Source organism: Phacochoerus africanus, chromosome 16, assembly GCF_016906955.1.
Source record: "Phacochoerus africanus isolate WHEZ1 chromosome 16, ROS_Pafr_v1, whole genome shotgun sequence".
NCBI lineage: Eukaryota > Metazoa > Chordata > Mammalia > Artiodactyla > Suidae > Phacochoerus > Phacochoerus africanus.
In genome coordinates this window covers 19,741,469-19,755,398 of record NC_062559.1, presented here as the reverse complement: position 1 = coordinate 19,755,398, position 13,930 = coordinate 19,741,469, and the positions used below count along the sequence as shown (strand labels likewise).

At 54.4% G+C, this 13,930-nt stretch overlaps 1 protein-coding gene across 6 annotated transcripts in view; it reads left to right on the top strand.

Moving 5' to 3' along the window:
* The window catches only part of CCDC136 (coiled-coil domain containing 136), a 30,125-nt gene extending 22,345 nt beyond the window's left edge, over nucleotides 1-7,780 (top strand). For 2 of the 6 annotated variants that reach the window (XM_047763413.1, XM_047763411.1), the window contains 3 exons: nucleotides 536-829; nucleotides 3,191-3,251; nucleotides 7,439-7,780. In XM_047763413.1, the coding sequence (XP_047619369.1) occupies nucleotides 536-829; nucleotides 3,191-3,251; nucleotides 7,439-7,737 (654 nt within the window). In that variant the 3' untranslated portion in view covers nucleotides 7,738-7,780. Of the gene's footprint in view, nucleotides 1-535; nucleotides 830-3,144; nucleotides 3,252-7,438 lie in introns of those variants that run through there. The other 4 variants (XM_047763415.1, XM_047763414.1, XM_047763412.1 and 1 more) reach the window with 3 other exon arrangements.
* Nucleotides 7,781-13,930: the final 6,150 nt, after the last annotated feature.

Here is a 13,930-nt window from a genome sequence, read left to right as displayed (position 1 = left end):
TATGTGTCAAGAAGCTTCTGGGATCTCTAATGTGTCCAGAATAGTCCATCCCAGTGGCGATTTGGTACCCCCTCTTCCTGGGAAAGCGGGGGAGAGCGGGATGCAGCCCACCCAGACCTGGCGCGACAGCTCCTCGGCTGGCCGACTCTTTCGATCCGTCCAGTGCGGTTTTCTGTGCCCCCTGTTCTTCCTGGGGTCACATGCCCAAGAGAAGGCCTAAATGGATGAAAAGAGAGGAATTTGTTCAAAGCAGTGGTGTACACATAGGTGGAAGAGGATTGGATAAAATGGGAGTCGCCAGGCTGAGGTCGGAAGTAGCAGTTGAGGAGGAGACTCTCTAGCTCTGCTTGGAAATGGCCAGAGAGATGAGGTTCGGGTCCAGAGAGGCCGGGGGTGACTGCCCTCCACCCTGTGTGCTCTCCGTGCACCCTGACAAGCTGGGAAGCAGCGCGTTCTTGAGAGGGCTCAGCATTGTCGTGCGGGTGGGGACCAGCAGGTCACAGCATCCCCATCCTGCCCCGCCCCTGCCCCGCAGAGTCTGGAGGTGGTGCTCTACTACAAGGCCAGCCAGATGGCCTTGGATGATTTAACAAAAGAGGGAAAGAAGGAGGAAATGAAAGCGGAAAAGGAGGAGGAGAAGAAGGAGGCATCCTGGGCTGACCTAGTTTCTGAGCCATCAGACCCTAAAGAGGTCGAACCCCAGGAAGATCAGGCGGAGGGGTTCGAGGAGGCCCGCAGCCAGGAGGGCAAGGAGGAAGCCGACCAAGAGGAGGACGAAGATGAACCTGCGGAGGAAAACAACCCCCTCAAACTTTCTGAGAGCAAAAAGGTAACAGAAGCCAAAGGCTGGATCACATGGGAAATGGGCTCTTGGGCGCAGGTGCCCAGCGTTTGGGGGCAACCCAGCCCTCGGATGGACCTTGGCAGAGCTTGGCCAGCGAGCTCTGCAGCACAGCCCCGGGGGAAGGGGGACCCAGAGGTGGGCTTGGGGAGAGCAGCGTCTGCGGGAAGCGGCGGCCTTAGGCAGCCGGCTGCGGAGCTGCCTCACCAAGACCACCTGCTCTGGGAACCAGGGTGGGCCGGTTGGAGTCCCGCCTCGGTTCCTTCACATGGTAGCGCCTGGTACTTACTTCAGGAGGGTGCTGACGGGCATTTCTGTCAGCCTGGGCCAGTCACCCCGTCCTGCTTTGCCCAAGGTGCCCTGCTACGGTTGACCTCTGGCTGTGAGGGGTGGGGAGAGGCTGGTGTTGCCCACTGGGCTCTGTAGGACGCGGCACGAGGGTGGGGCTGGGCTGATCAGATGTAATAGAATATTTCTGACTATACAGCAGGGGCGTTGGCCAGACTAGGGAGACCAGCCAGAGCCCTAACCCCTTAGTACCGGATCTTGAAAGGTCAGGCTGGGACCAGCCTGGTCCGTGTACCAACTGTACAAAAGTATTTCTCTGCGTTGACAACTGCACATCTATCTAAGTACACGCCCGCTGAATCCCTGCCCTGTGTGACATTCACGTAGGGCTCTGACTTCTTAAGGGTTTGAGTAGTGACTGACTCAATCTTTACAAGTTCTTTCTGAACAGAGGAAGAAAATAAGCCACTTGTGATGGGATGTCCCAGTCAGCTTGAAGGTTATCTGGAATCTTCCAGCAGTTCAGTCTGCTGCACTGGCTAAGCACCCAGTTACAGTTCTCTGTTAACCTGGTGGCAGAGGACGGGGAGTTCACCTTGTGGCTGAGCGGTAACGAACCCAACTAGTATCCATGAGGAGGCGGGTTCGGTTCCTGGCCCTGCTCAGTAGGTTAAGGACCCAGCATTGCTGTGAGCTGTGGTATGGGTCGCAGACACGGCTCGGATCTGGCGTTGCTGTGGCTGTGGTGTACACCGGCAGCCGTAGCTCCAATTTGAACCCTAATGTCCTTATGCCACAAGTACAGCCCTAAAAAACAGAGAAAGAGGAGTTCCCGTGGTGGCGCAGTGGTTAACGAATCCGACTAGGAACCGTGAGGTTGCGGGTTCCGTCCCTGCCCTTGCTCAGTGGGTTAACGATCCGGCATTGCCGTGAGCTGTGGTGTAGGTTGCAGACGCGGCTCGGATCCCGCGTTGCTGTGGCTCTGGCGTAGGCCAGTGGCTACAGCTCCGATTCGACCCCTAGGCTGGGAACCTCCATATGCCGCGGGAGCGGCCCAAAGAAATGGCAAAAAGACAAAAAAAAAAAAAAACAGCTTTGTGGCAGAGGACTTTTACTTAGGATGTGAAAAGTGGGGTAACCACAGCCCTTTCTCCACTGTTCTGTTTCTTTGAATTCTTCATATCCTGCCACATGCTGGTTCAGAGGCACATAGATTTCCATGCTTTCCAGGTGCCACATTTCTAAACACCTAACCAGATTTTTCTCCTTCAAAGTCAAGTACATTCCTTGTGTCTACACATAGAAGGGGCCCTTTGCCTCAGTGGGTCCTGCATCTTGTACAGGCAGCTCTACTGGCACACACGTGACCACTGGCACATCCAGTTTCTCTCTGGAAGATGGGTGCCGTCAAGAGCTAGCCCTTTGCCGGTGTGTGTTTGTCTTAGTGCATTTTGTCTCGCAACTACAGCATTGGACTCCAAGGGGATGGTAGGGACCAGAGCCCAGAACACTGAGACTTGGTGAACAGCCAGAACACACGGCTAACAAAGGGACAGGTGGCCTGGCAAGAGGCTGTTCTTCCTAGAGTGACCCAGGCGAAGTTGAGACATCCTACTCGTCTGGAGAGCCCAGCTCTGCTCCCTGGCGCTCCGCTTTCCCAGTTACTGACCTACAGGAAAGGGCTAGAGACAGAACCCTTGCTTGGCAAGATATGAGGCGGCTATGACAAGCCAGAAACGTGGACCCACCACCCACATTGGACCTAAGCCGCTGCTTAACTCGTTCGGTTTTGCGTCTTCCACAGGCCACTAGTGGGAAGTACCAGGCCCAAGCAGCGGAGAAGAAACACCACCGCTCTCGCTTACCTGTTGTTTATTTAACCTCTTGATCTCTTTCTCTTTTCCCTTTGTTTTATCATCTTCATTATCTGTTGGATTCATGTGTTGATGTCTTTTCACCCCATCTCTCATCTCCTGGTCGCTCCTCGTGCCTCTTTCTCATGTGATGTGTTGCAGCCATCCCCTGCCCCCGATCCCCCCATCTTCTCCTTGCCTCTTGTAGGCCTGGTGGTCATATCGGCTTTGCTCTGGTGCTGGTGGGCTGAGACGTCGTCCTAACACAGGTACTGGTATTGCGTCCTCTCCTTCCGAGGGATAGAGGGAGGGTACAGCTTGCCCTGGCCTCTCCTCTTTCCCTTTTCTCTCTGCTGCTTGCTTCTTGCTTTGCTGTTTTATGACAGGTGATATTCAGGTCTGAGTTTTAGTCCTGGCTTTTCCTTGGGCTGCCACAAAGCCCATCACATCTCGGAGCCTGTCTTTGGAACACATAGGGAGTTGGAATGCTCACTGTTGACATGGTGTGAGTTCCTGTCCCCTGGCTGGGAAAATGTGAATGATCCCAGCGTTGTGGCTACTTTCAAGCTCCCTTGACGACTGCTGATGAGCTGATGTCTGTCTGCAAGGCTGGCCTGGCTGCCTTTGGTCTTTGTTTAGCCCCAGAGCCAAGCTCTCACCTGTCACTACCCAGAATGGCAAAGTAAGGCATCACTGCCTTTGCCATTGGGTGAGAGAGGAGATCTGGGGAGCTGTGACCCCCACCCCCTCAGGGTCCTTTGTATGAGGGCAGCCTCAATTTGCCCTTCAGCCTTGGCATCAAACCCCTACCATGTGACATACTTTCTACTGAGGAGTTCTCTGGTTTGGGGCTTCTGGTCTCAAAAACATCAGGATGAGAATGCCACATCCCTTTGAGGGGCCAGATTCTAGTGTGACTGGCTTCCCAAGCTAGGCTTTCTGGAGAGACTGTGGTATTGGTGAAAAGTTTCCATTAACCAGAGATGCCATGTTCTCAGGGAACCAGACTGATGTATTCTGGGCACCAGTCCATGTAATCGGATCTGTCAACAGGACACCGAATCCAGGAGGGGGAATGTGGTCTTATGGCCCAAAGTAGAACCATTCCAGGACCCATAAGTGCTTCCCCCTTGGCCTGTGTTGGCTCCTTTCTCATGCTCCCCCCGCCACTCCCACTCCCCCACCCTCTCTGCTCCCGTCACTGGAAATGGCGTGTAATTGGCTCAGCGCGCATGTTCAGAGTGGCCGCTGAAGCATTTGCTGGTGGCATTTATCACCATTTCCTTTCCTCCTCTTCCTTTTTTTCCTCTTCAGCCCTTCTCTCTTCTTTGAGACATTCCACTTGGTGAGAGGGGTCTCTCCCCGTACCTGTTCCTCCCTGCACACCCACCCCCCCCGCCGGTTTCTGAGTCCCTGTGGGTTGAGACCCAAAGCATTCAGCCATCACCTTTCACCTACTCATACCCACCCAGGCCTGGCCAGAGTGAGAGGAAGCAGCTCCTGGGTAAGGGTCCTCCTGGGGAGCCTGGTACGTGTGCCCAGCGCCTGGCAACACCGCCGTATGCAGCTCCCCATTCAGGGACTGAGGCAGCAGAGGGGAGTGGCCGACAGTGGGCAGAGAACCTGGGTGTCTGTCTCTGCTTGTGACAGCTAAGTCTCTGGGGGCAAAATGCATAATCTGAACATTAACTTCTTCAAATGTAGGCCCCAAATGATAAATCCTCTGGTCTCCTTACGTGAGGATCAGATGCGTTCATGTATATGGAAGTGCTTTGTAAATGATAACACACCACATAAATAATGCAAAGAGTGTACGCTTACCTAATGAGTACTGTGGGCCAGCACTGTTCTAATCACCTGGTATGTATGGACTCGTTTAATTTTCCCAGGAATCCAGTGAGGGGGAGCTATCATTTTGTATGTGATCCGGCTAAGGTGTAGAAAGGTTAAGTGATACAGCCAGTAAATTGCAGGTCAGATTCTAAGGTCTTAACCTTGGCAACAGATAAAATACCAATCCTGTTTCCCCTTCCATCTCTCCTCGTTTTGAGAAATTTTCCTTGGTTGCTTTCAAGTAATTAGGAAGACACCGCATAGCACCTTCTTCATGCAGCCTCTGATCCCATTAGCGCTCTTGATACCGAGGATTACATGGCCAGTTTGTTTCATGTATTTTTTTTAAATTAATGTATAGTTGATTTATAATGTTTTTTTCAGTTTCTGTAGTATGACAAAGTGACCCAGTCACACACAGTTCCCTGTGCTGTACGGTAGGGCCCCATCGCCCATCCATTCCAAGTAGAACAGTTTGCTTCCAAAACCCCCCGATTGCCCCTCCATCCCACTCCCTCCCCCTTTTCATGTATTGTTTATAAAGCCCCTTTGCACAGTGCATATGCTAAGCATCCACCCTCCATCCCCATCCTTGGCCTGCAGCTGAGTTTCTGGATCCAAGAATTTCAAATCCAGCATTTCCCATTTATGGAGTTCCCGTCGTGGTGCAGTGGTGTGGGTCCGCAGACATGGCTCAGATCCCGCGTTGCTGTGGCTCTGGTGTAGGCTGGTAGCTACAGCTCCAATTAAACCCCTAGCCTGGGAATCTCCATATTCTGCGGGAAGCGGCCCTAGAAAAGACAAAAAAAAGAGAATTTCCCATTCATTCATCTCTATTAGGCATTGGCCATTGTCCATTGTTCTCACCTATGAAGTTTTTCATTTGTTTTTAATCTTCACCCTGTGGTTCCCAAATATTGACGTTCACTGCCAGCTTCACCTTATCCTCCAGGGTGACCAGCCGCCTTCTTATCTTCGCCCACATCACAGAAGTGTTCCTCTCCCCACTCTCAGCCAGCCCACTGACCCCTTTCAGATGCTCTCACAGCAGACGCTGTCATCCGGCTCTTGTTTTCTCAGCCTCTCCAAGGAGATTGTGGGAAATCTTGTCAAATGCCGAGAAAGTCCCCAAACACGATTTCCTTGATCTGTCAGTTCAGTAACCGGGTCTGAAAGGAGAGCTCTGAAATTGGGAGTCATGCCTACAGGACACCCAATCCCGCCCTCTCCTCAACCAGTCTGGAGTCTCACCTCTGCCCGTGTAAAGGGCAGCAGTTCACATCTAAGGCATCCAGCCCTTTCCTCCTCTAAGAACATCAGGCTCATTCGGACGTGAGCATCTGAGTCGGTGTTTTTTTCTAGCTCCCTCTTTCGTTAGCTTCTCTCGTGGGTTACTCTGTACGTGCACCTCCAACGTGGCTTCGCTTTCCGTATCTTCTATGCCTCTGAGTAACTCTTCCCACAAATGCAAGGGATTCTCTTTGCTCTTGATTCTTGGCTTAAGAATCCTCTTTTTAGGAGTTCCCATTGTGGCTCAGCAGTACCGAACCTGACTAGCATCTATGAGGACACAAGTTCGATCCCTGGCCTTGCTTGGTGGGTGAAGTATCTGGTGTTGCTGAGAGCTGTGGTGTGGGTCACAGATGCGGCTTGGATCCTGCCTTGCTGTGGCTGTAGCGTAGGCTGCAAAAAAAAAAAAAAATGAAAATCTTTTTAGATCCATTAATTCTCCAAACAAATGCATTCTCGGCATTAATGGTTCATTCTTCATCCTGACTTAAAACTATCTTCCTGATATGTTACAGCATAGCTTATGCCTCAAAACCCAAATTGTTTTTCAAGTAATGGTGTTTTAAAAAGGAATACAAATAGGAATGACTTCCCCAGGTATATATGTTTTCTTGCCCAAGATTTCATGTTGCCGAAATGATGCTTTTTTGTTGTCCCACGAATCAGCAGGATCTGCTGCGGTCTACAGAGTCTGAAAGCCTCGGCACACTCTAGCACGTGCTCAGGAGGCCACTCCGACATACCGGGTGACCGGGGCTGTTTTAATGACCTGGCATGTGCCTCCCAGGGCCCCTGACTGGCTTCCTTGAACTTCCTTCAAGGACGTCATTTGCCACAAAAGGGCTGGGCTGCCTGAGAACCTCACGTTTGCCTGGGCTCCGTGGTGCCCTTGCCTCCCCCCACCCGCCGCCAATCTTAGTGTCCTCTTGACTCTGAGGTCACTTCTCCATCAAGCTGTTGATGCCGCTGCTTTTCCCACGGCCCCAAATTTACCCTCGTTTTCTGGCCATGGCATCTGATCCTTTCTCCTGCAATCTCTTGGCCACCCTGAAGTCTGCTCCCGAGCTTGCTCCTTCGCACAGGAGCTGGCCTTCTGCTGACTCCATGAGGCATGAACACAGGCACTCGCCCCAGGCGGTGCTTGTAGTGTTGTTCCCGGCCCCTAGTGGGGCCGGGACTAAGGCCACAGTGTCTCCAGCGGTTACCCAGGAGGTAAGAGAGGCCGGGCCATGATGCTTCTCACTTCGCTCTCCAGCACCAGCAGGCAGGGATCTCTGGCTCAGGGAGGGGTTCAGAAGGCTGGACACTCACCGTTTGTCTTTGGTCCCCACAGAACATGTTTGGGATGTGGAAGCCTATGGTGTTCTTGGCTCTTGCAGCTGTGGCTCTGTATGTGTTACCCAACATGCGACCGCAGGAGACAGAGTTCTGCCTCATGGAGTGATGGCGGGCCTGGGCCAGCCGAGAGGGCAGATCCCCAGTGGCCACTGCCCTCAGCTTTGGGCAGGACACACCGTGCCAGAGCCCCCGCCCCACCCATATGTTCCACGTGTCCCCATCTCCTTAGCCTCAGCCACTCGGGCTGGAAAGGCTTATGGGGAACTGCTGGCTCCCATCTCCTGCCTCGTCTAAGGACCTAGGTTCCTTGTAATTAAATGTCAGCTGAATGAAATGAGACTTTGTGGCTTTTTATTTGTTGACTACCTCACAACACAGAACGACTGGGTTAAAGGCAGCTACTCACTTAAGGTTTCTAAGTACGACTCCTCACCCTACCGACGACCTCAGAACTGAAACTGGCTCCCTGTGCTGCCAGCCGAATCACAGATGGATTGTTCCGCACCTCCTAACCCTCCCAAGGAGCCCAGCTGTGTGCAGAGAAGTGGAACAATCTGGGTGCTTTGGGTGAGGGGGGCCAAATGACCTGCCCTTGGGTTCTGTGCTCAAATCTACTGTGAGAAGATGTGTGTGTGAGCCTTCACGGGTCAGTTCTTACCATTTCTCAAGGGGTGTGCTCTCAGCGATGAATTAATAATCACTCAGGGGCCTGCAGTAAACACATTCAGTGAAGGGTCTGCGTACAGAAGGCAGAGTCCGGAGAACCAACAAGCAGTAATGAAGTCCCCAGGCACCCGAGCAGAGCCGTGGAAAGTGGCTACCCTCCCAGGCCTGCGGGGGAAGGGGGAGGGAGCAAGAGCTGGAGGCCTGGAAGGGGTGGGGGTGTGTGGGCCCGTGTCAGGTGTCAGAGCCGCAGTGAAGGGGGGCAGTTGATGTGCTCCTCCACCCTCTCTTCCCATTTGCCAGTTTCCCATGGGTGCCTGTCATTGGCTGATCCCAACTGGGAGCCAGAGAGCAGAAGTACCCAGGTGACGGTTTTGCAAGGCCAGCTTCCTGGATTTCAGCAGCTAGGCGCAGGATGGAAAAGTGATCCAATTGGGGATGAACAGAATGACGATAATTTGTGTCTTCCTGGTGACTTTGTTCCTATGGAACCCTTCGTGATGGGTGGTCTCATCATGGACGTTTCCATACAGAAGCCCCCAAGTGTATTCCTGAGCCAGAGTGGGCTGCTTGGTCCCCTGTCTGCTGGGTTCCTGGGACCCTCTCTCTGCCTCCTTCCCACTTGATACCCCAGGAGTTTCATTCACCCAAATATCCAAAGCAACACATATGTACAGAGTATGTACCGTGGTGGGCACTGCTAAGCACTAAATGAATTCATTTCTTCCCGGGTCTTTTCCTAGGGGGAGTAAGTAGCAAGGACATTTCAAATTAGGAAATTTAAAAATTGTGTGCAGGAGTTCCTGTCGTGGCGCAGTGGTTAACGAATCCGACTAGGAACCACGAGGTTGTGGGTTCAACCCCTGGTCTTGATCAATGGGTTAAGGATCCAGCGTTGCCATGAGCTGTGGTGTAGGTTCCAGACGTGGCTCAGATCCCGTGTTGCTGTGGTGTAGGATAGTGGCTACAGCTCCAATTTGACCCCTAGCCTTGGAACCTCCATATGCTGTGGGAGTGGCCCAAGAAATAGCAAAAAAAGACCAAAAAAAAAAAAAATTGTGCGCAGCCCAGAGGAGTGACAAGGCTGACCAGGAGTCTTTCCAGCAGGCCTGGGGCCAGTGCTGAAATCATGACCAGCCCCTACACACAGGGCTGCACCTGGGCAGATTGAAGGCCATTCCTCGGGCCCCTTCTGCCTCCCTCTAAAGAGCTTCTCTTCGAAAATAGGGCTGATTTAGGGTGGCCTAGCCCCTTGCTACTCAAAGCGTGGCCCACACACAGTATCTACATTTTAACAGGATCCCCAGTTGACTAGTAGGCACAATAAAATTTGAGAAGCACAGCACTTAATTATATTGGATTGTGGATTCTCAGTTGTAACCTAATTGAAATTCCTTTCCAATCCACCTGCTACCACTGCCTCTTTGCTATTAAGTGTAGTGAAGCACTACTTTTTTTAGGGCCCCACCTGCAGCACATGAAAGTTCCCGGGCTAGGGGTCAAATGAGAGCTGCAACTGCCGGCCTACACCACAGCCAAGGCAACACCTGACCTGAGCCACATCTGTAGCCGGGGCTGTGGCAAGCGAGGTCCTTAACCGACCGAGCGAGGCCAGGGATCAAACCCCCGTCGTCACAGAGACAACGTCGGCTTCTTAACTTGCTGAGCCACACCAGAACTCCGAAGCTGCTTTTTATCCACTTTAGTCCAGCCACCAGCTAGCTGGAGAACATGTATTGGAAAGGACTGGAAGATTACCCACTGCTGAGCAGCACGGCTTTAACTTCGGATTTGGAGCCAAGACGGAGGTCGTGGTCTGGTAGGCAGTCAGCTCCCAGTCAGGACATTACCTGGCTCTTGCCCGGCCCCAAACCCAGAGCCCGCACAGACAGGAAAGAGGTCCCTTGCCTCAGCCTCCTTGCTTAGAATACAGAGCACTTCCCTTGAGGATACCTGGCCTCTGTCGGCTCATTTTCAAATACCCTGCTCTCCTTTGGTGTGGGTTCTGTGCTTCCCGGTTCTGCTAATGCACCGGTAGCAGAGTAGATTAAAGAGGTCTGCCTGTGTTTAGTGTGAAATGGTCCCCTGAGCTTAGCCCGAAGTCTACAGGAGTGTCTCCTAGAAGCCGCAAAGAGGCATGCAGCCAGGTCCAGGCCCAGATAGAACCAAGGACCCAAAACACCTCCAGGGGGCTCCAGCTCCCCCCTCTAGGGCCCTCTGCACAACTGCTTCCTTTCTGCTCTCTCCCTGCCCTGCCATCCCCTCTGCTCTCCCTCCCAGGCTACGTGGCAGAGCATACCACCTGCCACCCCTGTCAAGGACCAGCTGCTGGTGGGGGGCACAGTAGGTGGGCCTGAAGGGCTCTAACTATGATTCTGGTAGCTGGAGTGTTAGGATGCAGGGAAGGGAAGAGGGGAGCAATGGGAGATACTGGCAGTGGACTCCACAGGGGATGGACACGGCTGTGAGGAAGGCCTAGCTCACCAGGACCCTCGTGGTCCCCAGGGTACCAGCAGAGGAAGCAAACCCTTGTTTTTTTCCTGATCCTCTATCAGCTGCCAGACACCACGCTAATCACTTTACATGTTATCTCCTTTCATCTTTACACATGAAAAAAAGTCCCTATGAGGTGTTCCCTCATGGCTCAGTGGGTTAAGGATCCAGTGTTTTCACTGCTGTGGCTCTGGTGATAGCTGTGGCTCGGGTTCGAATGCTGACCTGGGAACTTCCGCATGCTGTGAGCATGGCCAAAAAAAAAAAAAAAAAATCCCTATGAGAGTATGATTAACTCTATTTTTGTGGATGAGAAAATCGAGGCCCCAAAGTGTGACATTATTTGCCCAAGGTTTCAGAAGCAGAAGAGAAGAGGCTGGCATTCAGCCTATGGATCTTTCCACCCTACCACACCTGGGTCACGGCCACAGTCAGTAATCCCAGATTGATCCAAGTGTCTGCTATGAGCCTGGCCAGCCTGGTGCCATCCCAGGCACCTAAGGAAATGGCCCTAGTTCCAGAAAAAGATTTTCAAACATGGCCCAATGGACCTGCTCCCTCAGATTCTACTCAGCCCAAGTTAAATATGGCCAATGTCAGTGGCTGACAAGCTGTGCCCCTTGGTGGGAGAGGCAGGGCCAGGTGAAAAGCCAGGCAACCTGGTCTCCTGAGACAGGTCAGCGGGTGGTGAGTCAGGGGGCTATAAACAGCCTGTGGCCACAGGCAGCACTGCCCCAAATACTCAGCTGATGAAACCCCCTGTAAGCCCCTCTCTGTGTCCCTGCCTGGCTCACGGAGGAACACATCAGCCTCTCTCAGGGAGGGGGTCCCGCTTGGCAGGCCCTAGGACCAGCATTGGGCACGATGTGTTCCAGCCCTCATGGCTGGGCCTGGGGCCTGGGCTCATGGGCTATATTGAGGGCTGAGTCACCAGTCCGCGCCTGGATCGGGCTGATTGTGACTGGCTGGCTGCAGCCTGAGTCAGGCCCTGATTTATCCTGGAGAGCGACAGGCTCGGGTTTCTGGGGAGAAGGGGGGGTGAGAAGGGTGCCGGGAACCATCCCTGGCACTGGGCACCCCTCTGCGGACCATCCACTCACTCCTCTGGGGCTGCCCGCAGACCTCCACTGGAGAGAAGGCCCGAGAAGGGGGAGGGGGGTTCTCGCTCCACTTGCTGTCTTCCCTCTGAACACCCCCCACCTTCGGGGAGGCCCTCAGCTTACTAGGGGACCTCAGGTCATGCCCACGAAACAGGACCACGAGCCATTAGGGTCTGTAAAGGGCTGTCAGCTCCAAATAAACGTTACCCCTTCCTCTTCCGCCCGGAGGCTCAGGGAGAGGCATCCATCCTTAATCAGATCTACACCTCAGGGCTTCAAAGACAACGTCACTGAATCCTGAGCTGGCACCTCAGGTTGGGTGACAGAAGTCTGCCTTCACGCAGACACACACACACACACACACATACACACACACAACTTCCCTTGTGAGACCCAGCTACGTGTCATGTGTCCCCAGGAGCTGGGCATCTCTCCACAGGATCTCTCCATCAGCACTCATGCCTGATGGTTGGTTTTGGCCATGGGATAAGGTGGCATGGGGGGAAGGAGAGTTCTGGAGATAGGGAAGGAGGGGTGCCAACAGGAGAGTGGAATTCCTGAGCACCTCGTCACAGGCAGCCGACAGAACATGAGCCGCTGGGGCCCAAGCTATTTATATCTCGCCTGTCACTATCAGGGCCCCCAGAGCTCCCCCCGCACCAAGCCACGCACAGCAGGTCCTTTTTCTGTTTCTGGTCCCTTCTCTACCCCTCCCCCTCCCTAACTAATGAGGAGGGAAAGAAATCATTCAGGAACCTCTTTCGCCAGAAACACTGCCCCCTACAAAGCTCCCGAATTGCTTCCCAAGAGCTCCAGAACAAGGATTGCCCTCATCCTGCCCTCAGAGATGCCTACTTCTCTTTTCCTTGTCACCAGGCCTGGTGGGAGAAGAGGAATAAGGTGGAAGAATTCACCAGACACCTCCCAAATTTCCGTTATCACACAACTTGAGTCGGGGCCCAAACTTATGGGACCAGAAGGATGGGAAAGAGGAGAAAGCCTGACCTAAAGGGGACACCAGGAGGTGTGGGACACACACATCCTACAGAATTGCAGGATACGTATTCTCTTCACACAAGTATGTCCTTCTGCTTTTCCAGCTCACCCCAGGCCAGCTGCTCTCTTTAAGTGTCTCCATTGCCCTGCTGTCACCACTCCCTAGGCCTCCCTCCAGCTGCCTTGGTTTACCCGGAGCCCAGTCCTGTCCAGGCTTCCTGGCAGGCTCCCTGGGGCTCTCCCTGCCCACCAGCCCCAGCGTGTCTCCCCTTGGCTGCTCTAGGCCGGGCTCTCCTGTCTCTGTCTGGCTAACCTGCCCTTTGACTTGAAGGATCTGCCCTGTGGCCCAAATGGGCACACTGCCCAGGGGGCTTCCGGGTACTACTGTACCGAGGCCCTCCCTCCCCTCTCATCACCTTGGTTGAGTCAGAACTGGGGGTGGGGGGGCACCGTGTGACTCACTGGGTACCCTTCTCCTGAGCTCAGCTTCATTCTGAGAGGATGAGGACAAACAGGCTGGTGACAGGGACACTGAGTCAGGGGTAGCCGCCGTCTTTCCCCTGGGACCCTGGGTTTGGGCCTCAGGTGAGACGTTTTACCCATCAAGCGGAGCACCCCTACTCTAAGGCTTCTCGGCTCGGGCAGCGTCTGTCTATCTGCACACAAGCACACACACTTCCCTTCCCTGTCCGCAGGTGGACAATACCCTGGGCTAGACGCCAGGACTCCCAGGCCCTGTCAACAGCCCTGCCACCAACCAATCCAGAAAGTTCTGTCAACACCCGATCAGCGTGTTTTGCCCTAACCACTGGACTTAGTTTCCCCAGGAGCCTCTCATCTCGCGGGTGGCGGGGTATATGCCGCCTCTGACTGAAGATGTTCAGCTTTGGGGTGTTGGCAGCCCTCACCCCTCACTTTCCAGCTCTGCTCTCCACCTTTCCCGCGCGGCGGCGGCGGCGCCCGGCCCCCGGCCCCGAGCCTCCCCGGGGCCGCGCCCCGGGCCGGGGGCGGTAGACCCCCTCCCGCGGGCGGCCGGGTGGGGGAGGGGGAGGGAGGCGGGGCCGGCGGGCTCGGCGCGGCCCCCACCCGCGGGCCGGGCGGCATTCCTGGGAGGCCGGCGCTCTGACGTGGACCCGGGGGCCGCGGGCGCGGCGGGGGGGACGCGGCCCGGGGGCTTCTTAAACCCCCCGTCCCAGCCCAGCCCGCACTTCCCGAGCACCGCTCCGCCCCCGGAG